General features: G+C 50.0%; 1 protein-coding gene across 3 annotated transcripts in view; it reads left to right on the top strand.

Annotated features, from left to right (window-relative positions):
* zswim8 (zinc finger, SWIM-type containing 8) overlaps positions 1-25,917 on the top strand; it is a 197,350-nt gene that overhangs the window by 128,874 nt on the left and 42,559 nt on the right. For 2 of the 3 annotated variants that reach the window (XM_038782796.1, XM_038782797.1), the window contains exons 11-16: positions 1,105-2,107; positions 12,426-12,557; positions 16,119-16,298; positions 19,121-19,304; positions 20,746-20,844; positions 24,064-24,188. In XM_038782796.1, coding sequence (XP_038638724.1) covers positions 1,105-2,107; positions 12,426-12,557; positions 16,119-16,298; positions 19,121-19,304; positions 20,746-20,844; positions 24,064-24,188 — 1,723 coding nt within the window. The remainder of the gene's footprint in view (positions 1-1,104; positions 2,108-12,425; positions 12,558-16,118; positions 16,299-19,120; positions 19,305-20,745; positions 20,845-24,063; positions 24,189-25,917) is intronic. The other variant, XM_038782798.1, reaches the window with a different exon arrangement.

Raw genomic sequence — 25,917 nt, 5'->3', positions numbered from 1 at the left:
CCCCGTAAGGGAACGGGGATATATTTCTCAGCAAAATTGCCTTGCATGGACGTGACGATGCACCAATGCAAACACAACAGGTAGTAGATGCAGACCTGGAGACTCCAGTGTTGAATTGATTGGGGCCTTTTTTAAAAAAAAAAAAAGTACACTTAAAATGAGTCATCCATTGCAGAAGATTGCTCAAATCAAAAAAAATTGAATTGCATAGAAACATACATAGAAAATAGGGGCAGGAGGTAGCCATTCGGCCCTTCGAGTTGCCTCTGCCATTCATTATGATCATGGCCGATCATCCAAGTTCAGTACCCTTATCCCCCCCCCCCTCCCCCCAATCCCTTGATCCCTTTATCCCCAGGAGCTATTTCTAATTACTTCTTGAAATTACACAACGTGTTAGCCTCAACTACTTCCTGTGGTAGCGAATTCCACAAATTCACCCCCCTCTGGGTGAAGAAATTTCTCCTCATCTCAGTCCTAAAAGGTTCACCCCTTACCCTCAAACTATGACCCCTAGTTCTGGAATATTCCCACCATCGGGAATATTCTTTCTGAATTTACCCTGTCTAATCCTGTTAGAATCGTATAAGTTTCTATCCCCTCTCACTCTTCTAAACTTCAATGAATATGACCCTAACTGATTTAGTCTCTCCCCCTGTGACACATGGATTACGCGCTGATAGTTCTGTTGCAACCACCCTGAATCATGGAATCCCCGCAAAAGGTGGCCATTCGGCCCAATGAATTCTGCACCGATCCTCTGAAAGAGCCCCCTACCCAGGTCACTATCCCGCCATTTGCCCGTAACCCCACCTAACCTTCACATCCCTGGACACTAAGGGACAATTTAGCATGGCCAATCCACCTAACCTGCACATCTTTGGACTGCGGGAGGAAACCGGAGCACCCGGAGGAAACCCACGCAGATGCGGGGAGAACGTGCAGACTCTACGTAGTCACCCAGTCTGGAATCGAACCCAGGTCCCTGAGCGCAGTGAGGCAGCAGTGCTAACCACTGTGTGTCGCCGTGAATGTAGCATAACTTTCTTTGTGGTATGAAAAACTTGCTTCAAAACCTTTTGTTGCATTTAATTTTATTTGTTGGCGTTGCAGGAGGAAAGAGCTTTGCTCACAGCTCAGGCAGTGGCACCTGAAGGTGATTGAAATTGTGAAGAGGGGCCAGCATCGCAAGTCGCTGGACAAACTCTTCCAAGGCTTTAAGCCTGCCGTGGAGGCCTGCTACTTCAGCTGGGAGGAGGCCTTCCCCGTCCCGGGTATCACCTACAGCAGCACTGAGAAGAAGAGCAGCTTCTGCTGGGCCAAGGCCATGCAGCACAAGGGCGGCAAGGCCTGCGGTGAGGCACCGAGCGCCGAGCTGGCCTGTGGGGCCGGTGGCACGGTGCCGCCGAAGGCCCAAGGGCTGGAGGCTGCCGGGGCCAAGCTGGTGTCCGTCAGCAAAAGCAGGAGCCCGCAGGAAATGGCCGTCCGGCCTAAAGACAGCGCGGCCAAACGGAAAGCTACCTCCGACGCCTCTCGGTCCACTCTGAGCCGGGCGCCAACAGACGGCGACAAGCCCGTCTATAAGCCGAGCGCAACCAAATGTAAACTACCTCAGGGGAAGTGCTCTGCCAGCAAACATTCAGGGAAAAGAAGGACAAGCAGCGAGGACAGCTCATTGGAGCCTGACCTGGCGGAACTCGGCCTAGACGACGGGAACCTTGCCCTCGGGGCCGAAGCTTGCAACACCTTTGACTTTGACGATGGTCCAAGCAGTAGCTACAAGGGCTTGTATCCAGACGAGAATGAAGGTTTCTTTACCGAAAGCTTTGACCCCGAAACGAACGACGCCGCGGCGAAGCGGCCGGCCGGAGAACCGGTTGAAGAAATGAGCAACGGCGAACAAGAAGCTCTGGGGGAGAATGACTCCTTATCGAAAACACTTGGCCCGGACATGGCCGAGAACTCTGTTACAGGAGAGGACGACTACCAAGTCTATTACCTCAACCCACAGGAAGTGGTTAAAGAGGAGAAACAAGATGGAGGCAATGAAGAGGAACAGGACATCTTCGCTGGTTTGAAACCACTTGAGCAAGAGAACAGGATGGAGGTAAATCCTTTTGTTTTTGAAAAAAATTAATCTTTTACTTTTGCGAGTATGGTCACGTTATGGTCGTTTAATTTCCCTGAGATCGTGAGTTGAAATTCCATCATGGCAAGCTGTGAATCAGAACTAAATCAGAACCCCCCCCCACCACAAATATTTCATGCATGTCCATCAGGGAATTGAACTGGCCCACAATGACTCCAATCTCTGTTGTTATCGTCCATTATTGTTATCTGATGTGAGCCAGGAAGGTAATTGGTCAGGGCAGCATGGTGGCGCAGTGGTTAGCTCTTCTGCCTCACGGCACCGAGGATCTGGGTTCGATCCCGGTTCTGGGTCACTGTCCGTCTGTACCCGAACAGGCGCCGGAATGTGACGACTAGGGGCTTTTCACAGTAACTTCATTGCAGTGTTAATGTAAGCCTACTTGTTTTTTTAAAAAAGTATTTTTGTTAAGGTTTTGCAGAATTTTTCATAATAAAACAGTAGTAACCATAATAATAAAACAAACTACAGTGAACATTAACATAGTGCAAAAAGAGAATATACAATAACAATTAAATAGACATTACCCCACATGACCCAGTCTTCCCACACCATCCCAATGAAGCACTCACCCCCCCCCCCCCCCCCCCAACGGATTGCTGCTGCTGCTGACATTTTAATTTTACCCGAGAAAGTCGACGAACGGCTGCCACCTCCGAGAGAATCCTAGCGTAGACCCTCTTAAGGCAAACTTTATTTTCTCGAGGCTAAGAAACCTAGCCATGTCGGTAACCCAAGTCTCTGCACTCGGGGGGCTTTGAGTCCCTCCACATTAATAAAATCCGTCTCCGGGCTACTGGGGAGGCAAAGGCCAAGACGTCGGCCTCTTTCGCCCCCTGAACTCCCGGGTCTTCTGACACTCCAAAGATCGCTATCTCTGGACTCGGCACCATCCGTGTGTTAAGCACTTTGGACATTGCCCTCGCGAACCCTTGCCAGAACTCTCTAAGCTCCGGGGATGCCCAAAACATGTGGGTATGGTTTGCAGGGCTGTTCTTGCACCTCATACAACTGTCTTCTACCCCAAAAAACTTGCTCATTCTCGCTGCCGCCATGTGTGCCCGGTGGGCCACCTTAAATTGAATTAGACTGAGCCTGGCACATGATGAGGAGGAATTAACCCTGCCCAGGACCTCTGCCCACAGACCCGCTTCCAACTCCTCACCTAGCTCCTTCTCCCACTTGCCCTTGAGCACCTCCACCGGGGTTTCCTCCGCCTCCTGTAATTCCTGGTAGATATCCGACACCCTCCCCTCCCCCAACCAGGTGCCGGAGACCACCCTGTCCTGTATCGTCAGTGGCGGCAGCGTCGGAGAGGCCACGCCCTGTTTTTTCAGGAAGGCTCGCACTTGCAGATATTTAAAGGCGTTTCCTGGTGGCAGATTAAATTTGCCCTCTAGCGCCTTCAAACTGGGAAAGCTTCCGTCTATGAACAGATCTCCCATCCTTCTGATGCCTGCCCTCTGCCAGCTCTGGAACCCACCATCCATCCTACCCGGGACAAACGCGTGATTGTTGCATATCGGGGTCCAGTCCGACGCTCCCTCCACCCTCTTGTACCTCCTCCACTGTCCCCAGATCCGCAGTGTCGCTACCACCACCGCACTTGTGGAGTAACGGGTCGGCGAGTACGGCAAAGGAGCTGTTATTAAAGCTTCTAGACTAGTACCTTTACATGACGCCGCCTCCAGCTGCTCCCACTCTCCTTACTCGCGGGGTCTTATTCGCCCTCACAAAGCCCGTAATGATCCTAATCACCCGCTTAGAAGGGCCTTCGGGATGAAGATGGGGAGGCACTGAAAGACAATCAAAAATCTGGGGAGGACAGTGATTTTCATGGTCTGCACCCTCCCTGCCAGTGACAGCGGGAGCATGTCCCACCTTTTAAAGTCCCCTTCCATTTGCTCCACCAACCGGGTCAGGTTGAGCCCGTGCAGGGCATCCCATTTCCTGGCCACCTGTATAGCCAGGTAACGAAAATTTTCTCTACCATCCTGAGTGGCAGCTCTTTCAGTCTCTCCTCCTGCCCCTTGGCCTGGATCACAAACAACTCGCTCTTTCCCATGTTCAGTTTGTACCCTGAAAAACTACCAAAATCCCTCAGGATCCACAGAACCTCCTCCACCCCCCTCTCCCCCGGGAACCAGTCCCCGCCAGTTCCTCGAGGCTCTCAGCGCCATAGCCAGTGGTTCTATAGCTAGGGCAAATAGTAACGGGGAGAGGGGACACCCCTGCCTCGTTCCCCGGTGAAGCTCGAAGTACCCCTACCTCAGCCGGTTTGTACATACACTTGCCTGGTACAGCAATTTCACCCAGCCAATAAAGCCCTCACCAAACCCGAACCTCCCCAGCATTTCCCAGAGGTACTCCTACTCCACCCGGTCAAAGGCTTTCTCTGCGTCCATCGCTGTTACCACCTCCGCCTCCCCTCCCTCTGAGGGCATCATAATAATATTCCAAAGTCTCCGGACATTGGTATTGAGTTTTCTGCCTTTAACAAACCCAGTCTGGTCTTCCTCTATCACCCCTGGGATGCAATCCTCAATTCTTGTGGCCAGAATCTTAACTAGCAATTTGGCATCCACGTTTACAGACGAAATCGGCCTGTATGACCTGCAATGTTCCGGGTCCTTCCCTCGTTTAAGAATGAGTGAGATCATAGCCTGTGACATTGTTGGGGGGAGGGTTCCTTTCTCTCTGGCCTCATTGAAGGTCCAAATCAGGAGTGGGCTCAATATTTCCGAAAATTCCTTATAGAATTCTACCTGGTAACCATCCGGCCCCAGTGCTTTACCCGATTGCATGCCCTCTATACCCTTGACAATCTCTTCCAATTCAATCGGGGCCCCCAGCCCCTCCACCAGGTCCTCTTCCACCTTCGGAAACCTCAACTGGTCCAAAAATTGCCTCATCCCTTCCGCTCCCGTCGGGGGCTCTGACTCGTATAGTTTACTATAGAATTCCTTAAAGATTCCGTTCACCCCCCCCGGATCCAAGACCGTGTTACCCTCCTTATTCTTTACTCTCCCGATTTCCCTGGCCGCCTCCCTCTTTCGCAGTTGGTGTGCCAGCATTCTACTGGCTTTCTCCCCGTACTCATAGACTGGCCCCCTCGCCTTCCTCAGCTGTGCTACCGCTTTCCCTGTGGTCAGCAGTTCAAACTCCGCCTGCAGACTCCGCCGCTCCCTCAGTAGCCCCACCTTGGGGGCCTCCGCGTATCTCCTGTCCACTCAGAGTATCTCCTCCACCAGTCTCTCCCTCTCGGCTTTCTCACTTTTCCCTATTGAGATGAATTCCCCTCTGACAACTGCCTTCAGAGCCTCCCAGACCGTTGCTGCTGCTACCTCACCCGTATCATTTGTTTCCACGTAATCCTGGATGTTCCTGCTAATCCGCCCACAAACCTCTTTGTCCGCCAGAGCCCCACATCCAGTCTCCAGAGTGGGTGCTGCCCTCTCTCCCCACCAAGCCGCAGGTCCACCCAGTGCGGGGCATGGTCGGAGACTGTGATTGCTGAGTATTCTGTCCCCGCCACCTTTGGGATTAACGCCCTGCTCAAGACAAAGAGGTATATGCGGGAATAAACCTTATGAACGTGGGAGAAAAAAGAGAACTCCTTCGTTCTCGGCCGTGCGAACCTCCAGGGATCCACCCCCCCAATCTGCTCCATAAAACCCTTCAGTTCCTTAGCCGCTGCTGGTCGCTTCCCTGTCCTGGGCTTCGACCGGTCCAGCTCGGGGTCAATGACTGTGTTAAAGTCTTCCCCCCCCCCATGGTCAGGTGGTGTGACTCTAAATCTGGGATTTTGCCTAGCATGCGTCTCATAAATTCCACATCATCCCAATTCGGAGCGTAGACGTTCACAAACACCACCCAGACCCCCTCTCACATTCCACTCACCATTATATACCTGCCCCCCTTATCTCCCACAATTCTCCCAGCCTCGAATGCCACACCCTTACGGATTAGAATTACTACCCCCCTGGTCTTCGAATCCAGCCCTGAATAGATCACCTGGCCTACCCATCCCTTTCTCAATCTCGTGTGATCTGCGAGCTTTAAATGTGTCTCCTGAAGCATTGCTACGTCTGCCTTTAACCCCGTTAGATGCACGAACACGCGCACTCTTTTGACCGGCCCATTCAAATCCCTCACATTCCACGTGAACAGTCTGGACGGGGGGGGGCTAAAAAAAAACCCCCCCGCTCGCCGACTAGCCCCCGACCCTCACTTGGTACTCCGAAATTGATACCTCCTCTGTCAGCAAAGCAGCATTCCCCCCCCCCCTCCCCCCAACAGCCCCACGACCCAAAGAAACCCCGCCAAGCACCAGCTGGGCACTTGCTCACCCCCCACTACGCTCCCGAGTCAACTGACCCATGCTGACCCTGGCAGCTCCCGCCCCTGGCGCCGATCAGACTGTTGCCTCATTGCCCGGACCCTTCTCCCCATGGGTCACGTTCCTTGTACATGATCCATAGCCTCGCTGGGTGTAGCATCCCAAATTTCACGCCCTTGCTGAAGAGGGTTGCCTTCACCCGGTTGAATCCAGCACGCCTCTTGGCCAGCTCCGCACCCGGATCCTGGTAGATGCGTATCACGCTGTTCTCCCACCTTCTGCTCCGTTTTTTTTTGCCCGCCATAAGACAAGTTCCTTGTCCGAGAAGCGATGAAATCTCACCGCCATGGCCTTCGGCGGTTCATTCGCCTTGGGCTTCCTTGCAAGGGCTCTGTGCGCCCCATCCAGCTCCAGGGGTCGAGGGAATACCCCCGTCCCTATCAGTATTTCCAGCATCTTGGACACAAACGCTCCCGCATCCGGCCCGGCCACACCTTCAGGGAGACCCACAATTCTCAAGTTCTGTCTCCTGGACCTGTATTCTAGGTCCTCCAGCCTCTCCTGCCACTTCTTGTGGAGGTCATCCTGCGCCTCCACCTTAAGGGCCAATACAACCAACTCATCCTCATGGTCGGATAGCTTTTTCTCCATCTCCTTAATCGCTTTCCCTTCTGTTGCCTGAGTTGCGATCATTTGGTCTATTGATGACTTCATCGGGGCCAGCATGTCCTTTTTAAGATCAGCAAAACAGCCCCTAAGGAAGTCCTGTTGCTCCTGTGCCCACTGCGCCCATGGACTCTGGTCTATACCGGCCACCATGCTGTGCCTCGGCACCCGCTCCGCACGCTTCTGTCTGTTGGAACTTAAACGCTTCACCCGGCTACTCCTGGCCCAGCTTTCCATACAACAGAGAGGGAGTCCTTTTGGCCGTGTTCGCTTCACCAATCTGCCCCAAAATGTCCGTGGAAACTCCTGGAAAATGGTCCGAGAGTCAGTTCCAGACGGGAGCTGCTGAATGCGCGACCTACTCCTCCATGGCTGCCACTGGAAGTCTTGTCACCGCTTCCTCAATGGCCCTGGCGAGATCTTTTCAATCAGTTGTTCCCTCTGCTGCTAGAATTCAGCTTTAATAAAGGCCCTCAAGTCAGCATGCGGCCCTTAAGCTCGCCCTTCCCCTGCCTGCATGCTGGAAGAGGCTTTTGTCTTTGCTGCAGCTTCAGCCAAATCTTTCACTGTTTCTGCGGGTCTGGTAACCAAGAGACATACCATTCCTGGGGGAAAGTACTCCAACATTCACCTACGTCTTTTATCAAAATTCCACCCCGTATTGATTAAAAAAATAGCTTTTTCTGTAACCTTGGGCAGGAGCTGCCTTGTGTGTGACCACTTATTCCATGGTCCACACCAGAAGCTTCCTGTAAGCCTACTTGTGACAATAAAGATTATTATTATAACCCAAAGATATGCAGGGTACGTGGATTGGCTACGCTAAATTGCCTCTTAATTAGAAAAAAAAAAGAATTGGGCATTCTTAAATTTATATTAACAAACGAAAAAAGGACGGTAATCGGTCGCAAAAGCAGTTATTTGGAGGTGCATGTCCCATAAAGAATGCAGCGGTTCGAGAATGCGGCCCAGTCGTGTTCCAGAGGAAAGTTGAATAAGCCAAGCCCAGGCACATCCTGAAAATACTTCAGGAAGCTTTCGAGTGAGGCACCCGCTGATCAATTTGTAAAATTGTGGCGTTTGTTGGGCTTTGCGCTAGAGTGAATATTATGGGCTGGAATCTCCACCCCTCCAGCTACGTGTTCCTCAGCAGCGCGCCCTTCTATACCTCTGCCGCTGATCAGCGGGATTCCCAATCGAAGCCACCCCACGCCGCCGGGAACAGGGAATCCCAATGCTCGGAGAATTCCAGCTTTTGCAAGTTGAATTTGGGGTGAACCTGTTTCTTGTTTTTAGTGGAAATACTAAGGCTTGTTTGACGCACTGTCTCGAATCTGAGTGGATTTTGATTATCCCGCCTTGGATCTACAATTTTGGCATCAAAGTGACGTGTGAATTCTGACACATGTGAATTTGGCAACAAAAAAAAAAGTCAGTACTGACATTCATACGGTTTATGAGACCAATGGTGCAGGATGTCCAATGCAGGAACTATGTATGTCAGCTCCAGTTTCAGTGTACCCATTGTGAAGTCACCAAGTAAAAGCTTGTTCATTCCATATTTTTCAAAGGTAACTTTCTTAAGATGTGAGAGTTACTCAAAATGTACTGCCTGACGCATACTTCCCTTAGGAATGATGCAGGGATGCCGGCGTTGGACTGGGGTGAGCACAGTAAAGAAGTCTTACAACACCAGGTTAAAGTCCAACAGGTTTGTTTCAAATCACTAGCTTTCGGAGCACTGCTCCTTCCTCAGGTGAATGAAGAGGTAGGCTCCAGAAACATATAGACAAAGTCAAAGATGCAAGACAATACTTTGAATACGAGCATTTGCAGGTAATTAAGTCTTTACAGATCCAGAGAGAGGGGTAATCCCAGGTTAAAGAGGTGTGAAGTGTCTCAAGCCAGGACAGTTGGTAGGATTTTTACAATATGGCAAGATGTTCGTCTTCATTGATGACATGTTGAAGGCTGCGAAGAAGATTTTAAAAAACATCGATGACGTGTTGAAGGCTGCGAGGAAGATCTTCTTCATAGCCTTCAACATGTCATCGATAAAGACGAACATTTTACCAAATCGTCCCCACATCCCCACTACTTACCTTCAAACAACCGCGCAACCTCAAACAAACCATTGTTTGCAGCAAACTACCCAGCCTTCCGAACAGCGACCACAACACCACACAACCCTGCCATGGCAATCTCTGCAGGATGTGCCAGATCATCAACATGTGTACCACCATTACACGTGAGAACACCACCCACCAGGTACGCGGTACATACTCGTGCGACTCGGCCAACGTTGTCTACCTCGTACGCTGCAGGAAAGGATGTCCCGAAGCGTGGTACATTGGCGAGACCATGCAGACGCTGCGACAACGGATGAACGGACATTGCACCAGGCAGGAATGTTCCCTTCCAGTCGGGAACCACTTCAGCAGTCAAGGACATTCAGCCTCTGATCTCCGGGTAAGCATTCTCCAAGGCGGTCTTCAGGACACGTGACAACACCGAATCGCCGAGCAGAAACGTATAGCTAAGTTCCGCACACATGAGTACGGCCTCAACAGGGACCTTGGATTCATGTTGCATTACATTCACCCCCCACCATCTGGCCTGGGCTTGCAAAGTCCTATCAACTGTCCTGGCTTGAGATAATCCACACTTCTTTAACCTGGGAAAGCTAGTGATTTGAAACAAACCTGTTGGACTTGAACCTGGTGTTGTAAGACTTCTACTGTTCCCTTAAGAAGGTGGTGGCTAACCATGTTCTGAACTGGTGCAGCCTGGTAGCAGATTCCTGGATTCAGATCCAGTGTCGATGAAGTTCCGTGTCAGGATGGTGTGCAGCTTGAAAGGGAAGCTGCAGTTGATGCATTCCCATGAGTGTGCTGCCCTTATCCTTCCAGGTGGCAGGGGGTTTCTGGGTTTGGGAAGTGCTGACGGAAGAGCCCTTGGCGAGCTGCTGCAGTCCATTTTGTTGATGGTATGCATGGCTGCCAGGCTGTTTGAAAAAAAAAGAAAATCGCTTATTGTCACAAGTAGGCTTCAAATGAAGTTACTGTGAAAAGCCCCTAGTCGCCACATTCCGGCGCCTGTCCGGGGAGGCTGGTACGGGAATTGAACCGTGCTGCTGGCCTGCTTGGTCTGCTTTCAAAGCCAGCGATTTAGCCCTATGCTAAACCAGCCCCTGTTGTCTCTAGCCTGATCATAGATCATAGAATCCCTCAGTGCAGAAGGGGGCCATTCAGCCCATCAAGCCTGCAGCGACCCTCTGAACGAGCACTCCACCCAAACCCACGCCCCGCCCTATCCCCTTAACCCCACCTAACCTTTTGGACATTAAGGGGCGATTTAGCATGGCCAATCCACCTAACCTGCACATCTTTGGACTGTGGGAGGAAACCGGAGCACCCGGAGGAAAGCCATGCAGGCATGGGGAGAAGATGTAAACATGTAAAGCCCACACAGACAGTCACCCAAGGCCAGAATCGAACCCAGATCCCAAACGCTGTGAGGCAGCAGTGCTGATCAATGCGCCACCGTCTCGATAGTTTGCAGAAAGATGGGAAAGAAGTATCTTGTACTGAAAACGTGGAACGCACAAGGCACTCGGGTGACTTTTCATAGAAAAGACAGGTCATGTCTCTTTACAAGAACAGAGGGTGCTGGAAAAACTAATGGGTCTGGCTGCATGTGTAGGGAGAGAAAGCAAAATTAATGTTTCGAGTCCTTTGGCTCCTCACCAGAGCTAAAGAGGGGGCTGGAATGTGTTTGATATTAAATTGTAGCTGTGAGAGTTGCACCAAGATGTAGCAACTTCAAGACAAAAAGACAGATGTGTGTTTAGGGTGTGAAGAGTTCAAATGCTGACCGTCCTTTTCCGTCTTTGAAAATATCTGTTTTTATTTCCGGTTTCCAAGAATTGTAGATTTGTCTTTCAATCCTTATGATGTTTTTCTTTTGTCCCATTAATTTGGGACACAGTCTTTGGCCAGTCACCTGGATTGGAGGGCATTTAAACAGTGAGATAGTCCCCCTACGTTGGGCAATACTCTTGAATTATGCTCCTGCCTCTCATTTGCAGTAATTCTCAATTTGTGAGTGAAGCTCAGGAGTTGGGAGAATTGAATAATCAATTCTGGGATAAGCCGACATGATTCTCGTCACCTCTGGAGCTGGGTTCAAAATCGGTCTGCACACAAGCAGCCTGAAAGCTTCCAGCCTTTATTAGTGATCTCTAGTAATCCAGAGATGCAGGGCAATGTCCTGGGAAGCCAGGTTCCAATCCCCCCATGGCAGAGGGTGAATTCGAATTTCGCTGCTGCACTGCCTCACGGCGCCGAGGTCCCAGGTTCGATCCCGGCTCTGGGTCACTGTCCATGCAGAGTTTGCACATTCTCCCCGTGTCTGCGTGGGTTTCGCCCCCACAACCCAAAGATGCGCAGGGTAGGTGGATTGGCCTCGCTAAATTGCCCCTTGATTGGAAAAAATGAATTGGGTACTCTAAATGTTTTTTTTTAAACATCTGGTTCGCTAATGTCCTTTAAGGAAGGAAATTTGCCATCCATACCTGGTCTGGCCCACATGTGACTCCAGACCCACAGCAATGTGGTTGGCTCTTTTGCCCCCCCCTGCTGAAAATATCCGAGCAAGCCACTCCGTTGAAGGGCAATTAGGGATGGCAGCAAATGCTGACCCAGCCAGCGACACCCACATCCCATGAATGATAGGGGCCTTCAAGCGGCTATTCGGATAGGTACATGGATTATGGTAAAATAATGGAGTGTAGATTAATTTGTTCTTAAAGGCAGCACGGTAGCATTGTGGATAGCACAATTGCTTCACAGCTCCAGGTTCCCAGGTTCGATTCCGGCTTGTGTCTGTGCGGAGTCTGCACATCCTCCCCGTGTCTGCGTGGGTTTCCTCCGTGTGCTCCGGTTTCCTCCCACAGTCCAAAGATGTGCAGGTTAGGTGGATTGGCCATGATAAATTGCCCTTAGTGTCCAAATTGCCCTTTGTGTTGGGTGGGGTTACTGGGTTATGGGGATAGGGTGGAGGTGTTGACCTTGGGTTGGGTGCTCTTTCCAAGAGCCGGTGCAGACTCGATGGGCCGAGTGGCCTCCTTCTGCACTGTAAATTCTATGAATAAATGGTGGTGGGGCGGGGGGCGCGAGAAAGTTGGCAGAAGGGTATCTTTGCTTATTGTGTCAGGATTCATCTGCTTCTTTGTTCGTCGTTGTTGGTATAATTTGAACCTATTTCCTCTAGGTGCTGTTTGCCTGTGCGGAGGCCCTTTACGCCCACGGCTACAACAACGAAGCTTGTCGGCTAGCGATTGATCTCGCCAGAGACCTCTTGGCCAATCCTCCGGATCTGAAGGTGGAACAGCCTCAGACGAAGGTAAAAACAGTAAAATTGCATTCACGTGCGATTGATTCCACTCGCTGCACGCACTTTCTTTTTTGTGAATTATTGGAGCGAGGGCCAGTCCTTTTAAACACCGCCTGCTGAGTTTTTAATGAGTTCCGGTCCATACCTACATCGTAACAACCACTTGCTTTCTGATAGGAGGTCGAGGAAAAACCTCTTCGCTCAGAGGGTGGTGGGAATCTGGAACTCGGTGCCTGACAGGGTGGCAGAGGTGGGAACCCTCAACATTTAGATGAGCACTTGAAACACTATAAGCATACAGACTCGAGTGGGATGGGAATAGAAAGGAGCCTGATGGCCGGTGCAGATAATGGGCCGAACGGCCTCTTTTTGTGCTGTAAACTCTATGATAGCACCGTTAAACATCCCAAAGAGCTCCGCAGGAGGGCTAAAAGACAGATTTGACACTAAGAGAGATGATTGGACAAGTGGTGGGAAGAATCAGCGAGGTTTAGGAAAGGAATTCCAGAGATGGGGACCCATGCACCGTCACCAGCAGTGATGTGATGAAGATTGCGGATGCGCAAGAGGTGGGAATTGGGGGAAGTGCAGAGTTCTTTAAGGATTTGTATGGTTGGAAGAATCTACAGAGATGGGGAAGGGACAAGGCCAACACAAGGATAACAATCTTAAAATCAAAGTGTTGCCAGACTGGGAGCCAATGCAAGGCTGGACCTGACAGAGGCCTACCTCTGAAAACGTTTGATTGGGTAGAGAAGGTGCTTTCACTTCATAGAATCACTACAATGCAGAAGGAGGCCATTTGGCCCATCGGGTCTGCACCAACCCTCCAAAAGAGCACCCTACCTAAGCCCACACCCCACCCTATCCCCGGGGCCGGGGAGGGGAGGGGGGAAGGGGGGGGGGGGGGGCGGAGTGACCACGGGCGAGCCTGGATCCATCCGCCATGTTTGTGCGGGGCGGCCTGGGGGAGGGCGGCCACCGTGCATGCGCTGGTTGGCACCGGCCCAACTGCGCATGCGCGGGACCCGCACTCCTTGATGGCGCCCCCTAGCACATGGCGCCCCGGGCGACTGCCCGAGTTGCCGGTACCTTGAGCCGGCCCTGCACAGACAGTCACCCGAGGCTGGAATTGAACCCGAATCCCTAGTGCTGTGAGGCAGCGGTGCTAACCACTGTGCCACCGTGCCACCCTCCTTGTTGGGGAATCTAAAACCAGAAGCTTCAGGTAAAAGATAAGAGTTTAATAAGTTCAAATGTGAATTCACTATTCACTCATAGTAAACGTCTTTAATCAGGGAGCGGTGAGAACGTGGAACTCGTTACCAAGAGTAGTTGAGGCGAGTGGCATAGAGGCATTCAATGGGAATCTGGATCAACACGAGGGAGAGAAGAATATAAGGATATGTAAATAGAATGCGTCAAAGAGGGGTGAAAGGGAAACGTGTGTGGATCATAAATGCTAGCATAGACCAGTTGGGTCGAATGGCCAACTTTTATGCTGTAGAGTCAATGTAATGTCATCTCCACACACACAATGCAAGTTTCTTGTGGCTTTGAATTTCAAAGTATTAATAAATCAATGATGCCTTCGTGTAGGAGACATCTTCAGTGATGCTTTTAATTTGTGATCTTAAATTTCTTCCATTACTGTCACCACAGATGGAGTACATTTTTCCTTGTATAACTTGAAATGCTGTGTACAGGTACTCAAACTGTGGAAAGGCGAAAGCTCTGATCTTAATTGTACTGTTGGATGTTTTTCACTTTGAACACTCTGGAAAAACTGTGTGTGAGGCTAAAAATAGGAGCTCAGACTCCATGTGATTATATAGCGGCACATCTTCAGTGGCATGACGGGAACTTTGAGTTGCTGTTTTGCTTCTGCGTTGCAAACATTTAAGGTGATTGAAAAGAGAACCAAAAGTGGAGGCGAGGAGAATTTATTTTTGTTCAGTGGGTTCCGATGAATTGGAAAGGGCCACCTGAAAGAGTGGTGGAAGTAACATTAACGGTTAGTTACAAAAGGGAGTTGGGTAAATACTTAAAAAGAAAAATAATTTGGGGCCAGGGGAAGTTGAACTACTGGGATAGTTCTTTCAAAGAGCTGGATGGGCTGAAACGCAACATCTGGTGCTTCATATTTCTGTCCATCGTAACTCTAAATAGCGAGAGGACTGAAGAATGATATCTTAAGTCCAAAATGTGCAGGTTAGGTGGCTTTGACAAAGAGTCCTCCAGACTCTCAATGTTACCTTTCTTCTCTCACCACAGACGCTGCCAGACCTGCTGAGATTGTCCAGTATTTTTGTTTCAGATACCAGGCCCCGTCATTTCCTTTTATCTTTTGACATCTAACTGTAGGTTTCTTTCAGGCACAGAAGAACATTACTGTAAACCCACCTAAAACTCGACCTTACTTCTAATGTCTACCAATGTAAATCCCGTAAAACTACCTTCGGCTACCTCAGGGCTGGTTTAGTACACTGGGCTAAACAGCTGGCTTGTAATGCAGGACAAGACCAGCAGCGCGGGTTCAATTCCCGTACCGGCCTCCCCGAACAGGCGCCGGAATGTGGCGACTAGGGGCTTTTCACAGTAACTTCATTGAAGCCTACTCGTGACAAATGATTATTATTATTACAACATGAGAAATGTCTTCACTCAGTAGGGTTGTGAATCTTCTGCGGAAGCTTAGCCTTTGAGAACATTCAAGACTGGAATCAATAGATGTTGGACATTGAAGGATGTGAAGACAGGGCAGGAAAGTGAAGTTTAGGTAGAAGAGCAATCTTATTGAATGGCGTAACAGGCTCTTGCTTTTTGTTGACTTTGGGGCCGGGCCGAATAGAACTGGTGGTCACTCTTTAAAAACAAAAATAAGGGGTCCATTTATTCAGAGATGAGGGGAATTTTTTTCCCTTGAGGCACGTAAGTATTTGGAACTCTCGTCTGAAGTCGTAGCAGAGCCTTTATGTTCGGAGCCAGATGGATTCCTGATAATCAAGGGGGTGAAAGATTATCGGGGCTAGGTGGGAAAGTGGAGGATGCAATCGGATCAGCCTGATATTGAATGGCGGAGCTGGTTCGAGGGGCCGAATGGCCTACTTCCCCTAGGTCGTACGTTCATGTGAGCTACAGTTTCTCACCCAATACTTTCCATTCCAAGGTTGAGTTCTGTTGAAGGAATGACAATATAAGGACAGCATGGTTGCATAGTGGTCAGCACAGTTGCTTCACAGCTCCAGGATCCCAGGTTCGATTCCCGGCTTGGGTCACTGTCTGTGTGGAGTCTGCACGTTCTCCCCGTGTGTGCGTTGGTTTCTTCCGGGTGCTCCGGTTTCCTCCCCAGTCCAAAGATGTGCAGGTCAGGTAGATTGGCCATGATAAATTTCCCTTAGTGTCCAAAATTAGTGTTGAGTGGGGTTACTGGGTTATGGAGATAGGGTGGAGGTGTGCGATTGGGGAGGGTGCTCTTTCCAAGAGCCGGTGCAGACTCGATGGGCCGAATGGCCTCCTTCTGCACTGTAAATTCTGTGAAATTCTAATAACAGTATTTGTCTCTTTCAGGGCAAGAAGAACAAAGTTTCAACTCACAAGCAGACCCTAATTGCTACCAATACCCTGGCTAAAGCTGCCTTCTTGCTAATTGTCCTCAGTGAGAGGCAGGAGCTCCACAATCTGGCCTATTGCATTGGCATGTTTTCCTTAGAACTGCAGAGACCGCCTGCATCAACGAAAGCCCTGGAGGTGAGCAAGGGTTTCAACAATTGCCATAACCTGTCATAGAATACAAAGGGGTGTGAATTTCCTTGGAGCTACTCCGGAAGGATATCCCTGTGGTTATTCCATTTCAAATTGCGCTGGAGCTTCTCTAGGATCTGGACCAGTGATGGGAAATCTGGGATAGTGCACGAGTGACCCTCCCTTCATCCCAGTGAGCCGCAGGTTTGAGGTTGGGCTTGTTCACGAACCATGGCCTCATGAGTGAGATTCAATGCATTTAAAACACGCCGAATATTTCCTAATGAGTTACAGAACATGCGTAATAATTTATCTTTTAATGGAACTATCATCAACTTCAAATTGTAAAAACAAAATAAATATTTGCACTTTGGATGCAGAGAGTTACAGACGTGGGCGTCTCCAGTCACGCTGGTGGGGAAAAAACCGACACGGACGGAAATCAGAAGAATGTGGCGACCCTGCTCACGGATAACTGCCAACAAAATGGTTCATGGGCTGCACTCGGAGTCCAGAGGGGTCGCGTATGGCCCCTGGGGTCGCAGGGTGCCCGCCACTTGGATGTCCCAATGGGTGGCATGTGATGGTGGCGCCTATATGGTCATTGGCCAAAGTAGTGCGTCGAAGGGCAGCACGGTAGCATATTGGTTAGCACAATTGCTTCACAGCTCCAGGGTCCCAGGTTCGATTCCCGGCTTGGGTCACTGTCTGTGCGGAGTCTGCACGTCCTCCCCGTGTGTGCGTGGGTTTCCTCCGGGTGATCCGGTTTCCTCCCACAGTCCAAAGATGTGTGGGTTAGGTGGATTGGCCATGATAAATTGCCCTTAGTGTCCAAAATTGCCCTTAGTGTTGGGTGGGGTTATTGGGTTATGGGGGTCGGGTGGAGGTGTGGACCTTGGGTAGGGTGCTCTTTCCAAGAGCCGGTGCAGACTCAATGGGCCGAATGGCCTCTTTCTGCACTGAAAATTCTATGATTCTATGAAGTTCTGCCTCCACTAGTGGACTTTTGGGGTATGCAGTGCTACTGGTTCATTGCCTAGACTCTGCGAGGCATCGAATTCAGTTGGTCTATGAGAATTGTTTGCCCTTTGCAGGGGCAGTGAAGGAGGTATTTGAGCTTCTGGGGCGCAGGAGAATCTGTGGAGGAAAGGGAGATTGTATTTGCAGATTAAACATTCAAGCGTGCTCTGTTACATCCTTGTAAGGAATTGTAATAGTTATGTTTTTTTTTTAATAACCTTGTGGATTCTATTTCATGTGCTGAAAAGAGCAATAAACATGATTTAATAAGGAAATTAAAGTCTTTATTTTCCCCCTCCCATTGTGGTTTCTTAAAACTTCTGGTACGGATTTAATTAAAATTCTGCAAATTTCAAAATGGGCTGCAGATTCCTCGGTCATTTAATCAAACAAGAATGTTGCGGATCAGAGATTGCTCGCAGTTTTCCAATGAAAATGCAGAACTGCCGAAGCAGGAAGGAGCCGGTCTGGGTGCAGTGTTAATGTCACTGGGCGGGCCATCCAGTGGTCCAGGCTGATGCTCTGGGAACATGGCGCAACGTGGTTAACTCTTAGCTGCCCTTTGAACCGTCCTCGCAAGAAACCCAGTTCAAGGGCCATCGGGGACGAGCAACAAATGCTGGCCTTCTCCGCAATGCCCACATCTCCTGAAAGAATAGATTTTTTTTTAAAAAAGCAAATGGTCTCCTTCCTGTTTGGAACAGAGGAGTTTGAATGCCATTGTGGACATCAATATATCACTCGCGTGTGAATTTGATTTTGAAACATTACGTTCAGTGCCCTTGAATAAATTAACTTGGGGCTGGATTTTCTGGTCTTTCCCGTCAGTAGGATTTTTCAGTCCGGCTCAAGGCGACCCCCCCTCCCCTCCACCCTCCACCATGGCGAGTTCCTGGGTGGTAGGGCAAGCATGCAATGCGAATTACCATTGCCGCTCTCTGAAATCCTTTATTTAATTTGCATCGCTCGCATCCCTTGCCTTCACCAACCGTAGAAAACATCGGCCCATTTATTTAGAATCTTTAAACAGCTTTCAGGTGGGTGCAGGTTAAGTACAACCTTGAGCAGTCTCCAATCTTCCCACGCAAAACAGGACGTTCCTCACTGTCTTTCCATTAAGCGGATGGGCGGACATTGTCGATGCAACAATCTATATTCTGCGCACTAGGTGCGATGGACTGGTTTAGTTGACCCACCAGTGACTAAGGCAATGGCTGAAGCATGTTCAACTTCCAACGTAAACCATGGAGTGAACCTTTAATTGAAAGCACAAGGGGAGCGATTTACCACAGGATCAGGGGGGAGATGATGACATTTATGGTTGTGCCACTGATATTTCTGTGGCCCAGGTGAAAGCTCTTATGACAACCAACAATGGATTTGGACTTTTAACTCCAGATTTTTATTCAAATTTTGTCATCTGCTGTGGTGGGATTCGAACCCAGGTCCCCAGAGCTTTACGCTGGGTCTCTGGATTGCTAGTCCAGTGATTATACCACTGCCTCCCCTGTCAGAAGTCCACCCGCTATTGGGATGAAATCCTATCGTATATCACAATACTCACTGTAACAAAGCTCAATGTGACTTTTTCCACTTCTCCAATCCAGGATTAACTTTGGTTGCCGTCGCCTTTTTAGTCAAGGTGTGATATTTGCAGTGTTCCCTTCTGTGTGTTTTGTATTCCGAAATATCCCATCCGTTTTCTGTATGACATACAGTGATCACAGTTTATCCATTCCCTTTTTTGATCTGCATATAATTATGTCTCACGGTAGCATGCATCCTCAAAAGTGTTCCCACTCTTTCAGGTAAAGCTCGCTTACCAGGAATCGGAAATTGTGGCTTTGTTGAAGAAGATCCCATTGGGCGTCAGTGAGATGAACACGATCCGGGAAAGGGCGGAACAGCTGAGGGAAGGAAACTTCTGCGATTATAGACCTGTCCTGCCGCTCATGTTGGCCAGTTTCATCTTTGATGTTTTGTGCACTCCAGGTAAAGCTCTGTGACTGCATTGTGTCTGCAGTCATGTGGCCCAGTGTATCTGCACCGGGATTATGTCCCACACGAGCCTCCCCCACTCTGTAACCCAATCAGCATGTCCTCAATTGCTCAACTAGTTTCTCCTTCGATACAGCTATACTTTACTTGCATCAACTACTCTTATGTGGTAGCAAAATTCCACATTCTCACCCCTCTCTGAGTAAAGAAATTTCTGCTGATTTCTCAATCTGATTTATTGACAACTATCTTATGGTTACAGCCTTCCTCACAAGGAGCATGCTGTCTCGCTCTCACACGTTCTCTCTCTGGCATGCTCTCTCTCTCTCGCGCACGCTCTCTCTCTCGCGCACGCTCTCTCTCGCACACGCTCTCTCTCGCGCACGCTCTCTCTCGCGCACGCTCTCTCTCGCGCACGCTCTCTCTCGCGCACGTGCTCTCTCTCGCGCACGTGCTCTCTCGCGCGCGCGCGCTCTCTCTCGCACGTACTCTCTCGCACCCTCTCTCTCTCCCACGCGCTCTCTCTCTCCCACGCTCTCTCTCCCACGCTCTCTCTCTCTCCCACGCTCTCTCTCTCTCCCACGCTCTCTCTCTCTCTCTCCCACGCTCTCTCTCTCCCTCGCTCTCTGTCTCTCCCACGCTCTCTGTCTCTCCCACCCTCTCTCTCTCCCACGCTCTCTCTCTCCCACGCTCTCTCTCTCTCCCACGCTCTCTCTCTCCCACGCTCTCTCTCCCACGCGCTCTCTCTCTCCCACGCTCTCTCTCTCTCTCCCACGCTCTCTCTCTCTCCCACGCTCTCTCTATCTCCCACGCTCTCTCCCGCACGCGCTCTCTCTCTCCCACGCTCTCTCTCTCTCCCACGTGCTCTCTCTCTCTCACGCTCTCTCTCTCTCCCACGCGCTCTCTCTCTCCCACGCGCTCTCTCTCTCCCACGTGCTCTCTCTCTCCCACGCTCTCTCTCTCTCCCACGCTCTCTCTCTCTCCCACGCTCTCTCGGCCATGCTCCCTCTCTCTCAGCATTTATTTTATTTATGTACAATAAAATTAAAAATGAGTATTGACTGTTTAAATCAGCGGAGGCACGAGAATGTGGTGACCAAGTTAATCTAGCACAAGTGAATTGGTAATGGTGGTGGTCAGAACCCTTAAAATGGGCAGGGAGGGCGTTGGCGATGATCTGAAAGGTGTCCATCAGTTCAAGTGGACTGAAATTCGAGTTCGAGTTGAAGGAGACCAAGAATGTGGGATCAGGAGTAGGCGGGAGGAGAGAGTATTGCGAGTTGGTACGGCCATGACTCAACGAGGCCTTCGTTACAAAACGCCAAATTGAACAATCCATCATCCTCTGTGATCGATGTTTCTCTCTGGAGTTTGATGTCGGCCACACTGGGGAAATCGTAGACAAGTTTCTGACTTTGTGTTTTTTTTTTCTCAGTGGTTTCACCAACTGGTTCGAGACCTCCAAGCCGTAATCGCAACAACGAGATGCCCGGAGACGAGGAACTTGGCTTTGAGGCAGCTGTTGCTGCGTTGGGTATGTCGAAGTTTGTTTCTGCGGCTAATGCAACAATAGAAAAGTGGATTTATATAGTGCCTTTGATGTAGCAAAACCTCCCAAGGCGGTTCACAGGAGCATGAAGAACCGAAACACGATTCCGAGCCACATAAAGAAATATTAGATGACTAAAAACCCGGTCAAAGAGGTACGTGTTAAGGAGTGTCTAAGTAGGGACACGGGTTTGAGAGATAGGGAGCTGTTCCACAGCTTGGAACCATGACAACCAAAGGCATCGTCATCAGTGCTGGGCCAATTAAAATCCGGGATGCTCCAAGAGACCAAGATTGCAGGTATCTCGGAAGGTTCCGGAGCTGAATGTGGCCACAGAGATCGGGAAAGGGAAGACATGAAAACCAGGATTAGAATATTAAAACTGAGGTAATACTTAACCAGAAGCCAGTGCAGGTCAATAAGGGTGATTGGAAATTAACTGACCGGCTATTTTATGATTCAAAAGTAATCCATTTTTTAAAAAAAATGAAGGATGCAATTCTGATCATGTTACTTCCTGATTAAACTCTACCAGGTCAAACATCTTAAACTTTGGTTTAGTTTATAATTTGATCCAACTGATTTTACTCGCATAGAACTAAAGTTTTCTGACTGGTAAATGTTGGATGGATCGCCGGTTAGGCCCATCCTTAATTGACCTCGGGAAGTGGGTGGGGAGCCGCTGCCTTGAACCGCTGTAGCCCATTGTAGGGACACGCTGTGCTGCTGGAAAGGGAGTTCTGGGAATTTGGCCAGTCAAGGAATGGTGAGATATTTCCATGTCAGGGATGGTGTGCGTCTTTGAGGGAAATTTTCAGGTGGTGGTCAGAGAGTCGTGAAAGATGCGTATATATTTTTTTGTTGTAAAATATTTTTATTCTCCATTTTCATTTTTTCTGCAGAATTTACTAGCAAACAGTAACGCATACAATGTCAATCCCCTTATTAACAACAACGATCCCATCCTCCCACCAACTCCCAAACAATGACCCGCATGACAATATAAGCATCAAATAAAACTAAAAAAGGAAAAGAGAAAAAGTAATCGGGAATCACCCTTGGTCACCATTGACTATACAGTCCACCCCCACCCCCCGCCGTAATATTCAATGCCATCCAATCCCCGAAAGAGTACTGTGAATGACACCCATGACTTGTAGACCCCCCCCCCCCCCGACTCCTTCCCGCCACTTCCTCTTGTAAACTCCTCCCCCCAACCTCGGTTCCTTCCCCCAACTTTTTACCCCGGCTAGACTCAGCGAAACCTGTTCTGCCAGGCTCCGAAGGCCGCAGCCCCTCCCTCCACCTCACTCCCGTTCACTGGCCGGCTTTAACCGGCCAGCCCCCCGCCCGGGTCTCCTTCCCCCTTGCCAGGTCCCAGGAAAACGAAGAAATCCCCTTCAGCACCCAAACCCCGCAGACACATTCAAGCCCCAAAGAACCATCATTGCAAGTGAAAGTCCCATCTCCAAGGGGCTGGTTTAGCTCACTCTGCTAAATCGCTGGCTTACCAAGCAGGCCAGCAGCACGGTTCGATTCCCGTACCAGCCTCCCCGGACAGGCGCCGGAATGTGGCGACTAGGGGCTTTTCACAGTAACTTCATTGAAGCCTACTCGTGACAATAAGCGATTTTCATTTCATTTCATTTCTTCCCTTGTCCAAATATACAGCGTCAACTCATTTAGTGCATACACCAACATGCAATGAAAAAATAAAGTTACATGAGGTTACATCGGTACACGACCATTTCTCAGTTCAGCCACAGTCCTTCTGCCTTCGCAAACTTCTCCGCTGCTTCCGCCATCCCAAAATAAAAGTCCTTGCATTTATAGGTCGACCTCAACTTAGCTGGATATACTATGCCACACTACACCTTGCTGATGTACAGTGCCTTCTTCACCCGGCTGAAGGCAGCCCGCCTCCTCGCCAGCTTCACCGTAAAGTCCTGGTATACACGTATACCAGCTCCAGCCCACTGCACCACCCGCTTCTGCTTGGCCCAGCACAGGACCTTCTCCTTCACACTGTACCTACGGAATCACACAGTTACTACTCTTGGTGTCTCACTCGCCTTTGGTATAGGGCCTCCACCACCGATGAGCCCGATCCAGTTCGTATCGGGAGGAATCGTCCCCCTCCCCCAATAGCTCCGCCAACATCGCGGCAAAATAGTCCCTCCGCCTCAGGCCTTCCACTCCTTCGGGCAGACCCACGATCAGATTCTGCCGCCTGGATCTGTTTTCCAGGTCTTCCATTTTGCCTCGCAGACCCTTGTTGGTCTCTGTCACCTCCCGCAGCTCCTTCCCCATCGAGGTGAGTTGATCACGGTGCTGCAATAATACCTCTTCCACGTCCTTCAGTGTCTCCCCTTGCTCCCGCACCTCCGCCGCTGCGCTTGATACCGCCGCCCTCACCGGGGTAATCGCCTCCTCCACCAGCACTTTCAATACCGCCCCCATCTCCTTCCTCATCGCCTCCATGTGATTTGTGAACTGCTTTTCCTAGTTCCAGAGCCATCACCTTGGTTATTTCTTCTGCTGTGAGCGATGCGGCCTCCCCTGGAGCTCCAGCCTCCGCTTTCCTTACAGTTCCTGCGCTGACGTTTCCACTCACCGGCGGACTTTCATTAACCCCCTTTTTCACAGCCGTCTTTTCCCCAAGCTTGGACATTTCTCCTCCCTGTGCCTTCTTGCAGCTTTTTCAGCCTCCGTTGCCCCTGGGACTGGGCATTAAACCCCCAAATTTCTATTCCCGAGCGGGAGCCCTCCAGTGTGTGGCTGCCTCCCGCCCGCCGTCACCGGAAGTCGAAGGATGCGTATATGATAATTTACCACCTTTTGCTTGGACGTCGAGGAACACAGTTTCTAGCCATTAAACTTTGTGTGACGGTTTCCTTAAGATCCATTAAATGCAGTCGGAAAGGAAGCAAAACTGATTGGAACTTTATATATAGCTCTCCTGTTTGCTGCACGTGCTTCCGCCGCTGATGACAACTTGGGTCGTTTTGCTCTATTAAATGTGCTCGATGAGTGTAAGATTTATGTTGCGACAGGCCTGCCTCGTCCTGCTGCCTACAGACATGTTTTGATCTGAAATGTGTGCTTTAGTTAGGTGCTGTTGTTCTTGTGCTCAGCACGCAGCTTTCAATCAGCAACCTTGTTGCTCAAACTCTCCATGTTTCTTCTTTTCTGCAATGTCTGCAGGTATGAAAACCACGGTGAGTGAAGCGGAGCACCCTCTGCTCTGCGAAGGCACCAGGAGGGAGAAGGGAGACCTGGCACTTGCCCTTATGATCACGTACAAAGATGATCAAGCTAAGCTTAAAAAGGTAAGGACGCCAGCTTGATCTGTAATGGCACAGGTTTGGTTTGTCACAGGCGGCTATTAGTTTATAACTTGTTATAAATGTCTGGGCTGTGCTGTAGTGTTATTTACCGCACGGAGGGAAGCCATTTAGCCCTTTGCTAGCTCTTGCAGAGTAATTCCCTCAGCCATCCCTGCCAGTTCTTATCTTCTTGTGCCTATCCGATTTCCTTTCAAGATAATTCGTCTACGTTTCCACCTTCCTTGCAATAATAATCTTTATTATTGTCACAAGTAGGCTTACATTAACATTGCAATGAAGTTACTGTGAAAAGCCCCCAGTCACCACACTCCGGCACTTGCTCGGGGACACTGAGGGAGATTTCAGAATGTCCAATTCACCCAACAAGCACGTCTTTCGGGACTTGTGGGAGGAAACCGGAGCACCCGGAGGAAACCCACGCAGACACTGGGAGAAGGTACAGACTCCGCACAGTGACCCAAGCCAGGAATCGAACCTGGGACGCTGCGAAGCAACAGGGCTAAACACTGTGCTACTGTGCCGCTACATTTCAGAAGGTCACTGGCACTCACTACACAAACAAAGTTCATTCTCATATCACCCCTGCACCTCTTGTCCAAAAACTGAAATCTCTGTCCCCTAGTCCTTCCGCCATCAGCTAATGGGGGCAGGTTGTTCTCGTCTAGCCTATCCCGACCTCACGTAATCTTGTACACCTTTATCAAACCTCTTCTTGCCCCCGTGGAGCGTAACCTTCTCTGACCTAACCTTTTCTGTTGTTGAAAGTTGATGTGAAGGAAATAATCTTTCTAAATTCCCAAAGTGTTCTAAGTTTGCCCATCAGTCATGATGTCATTCGCTGGGGGAGCAGGCTCAAAGGGCTGAATTGCCACCTCCTCCTATTTCTTATACTCTGAAATAATTCAATTTGCTTTGAGTGGTAAAATCCTTCAAAATAAACTTGGGCAGAAGAAAATAGTCAACTTACTGCTGAGCGGGTTTGCGGGCCTGGGGGAACTGGAAGATAAATTTGGGCTTCCCCAAGGGAACATGTTCAGATACTTGCAGGTAAAGGTGTTTGCTAGGCGACAGGTAGAGGGATTCCCTTTGCTGCCCTCGCAGGGGACGATGGACAGGGTGCTTTCGGGGGTGTGGGTCGGAGAGGGGAAGGTGTCTGACATCTGTAAGGTAATGCAGGAGGTGGAGGAGTCGTCAGTGGAGGAGCTGAAGGCTAAATAGGAGGAGGAACTTGGGGAGCAGATAGAGGACGGGACTTGGGCGGAGGCCTTGGAGAGAGTCAACTCTTCCTCCTCATGTGCGAGGCTTAGTCTCATCCAATTTAAGGTGCTGCACCGGGCCCACATGTCCGGGACTAGGATGAGTAGGTTCTTTGGGGGTGAGGACAGGTGCACCAGATATTCGGGGAGTCCAGCGAACCACGCCCATATGTTCTGGGCATGCCTAGCACTGGAAGAATTCTGGAAGGGGGTGGCGGGGACGGTGTCGAGGGTGGTTGGATCCAGGGTCAAACCAGGGTGGGGACTCGCGATTTTTGGAGTTGCGGTAGAGCCGGGAGTGCAGGAGGCGAAAGAGGCCGGTGTCCTGGCCTTTGCGTCCCTAGTAGCCCGACGAAGGTTTCTGCTACAGTGGAAGGATGCGAGGCCCCCAAGTGTGGAGACCTGGATCAGTGACATGGCGGGATTTATAAAATTGGAAAGGGTCAAATTTGCCC

Source organism: Scyliorhinus canicula, chromosome 22 (genome assembly GCF_902713615.1).
Source record: "Scyliorhinus canicula chromosome 22, sScyCan1.1, whole genome shotgun sequence".
NCBI lineage: Eukaryota > Metazoa > Chordata > Chondrichthyes > Carcharhiniformes > Scyliorhinidae > Scyliorhinus > Scyliorhinus canicula.
Note: the sequence above shows the minus strand (reverse complement) of the source record. Positions and strands in the feature narration are given on the sequence as shown.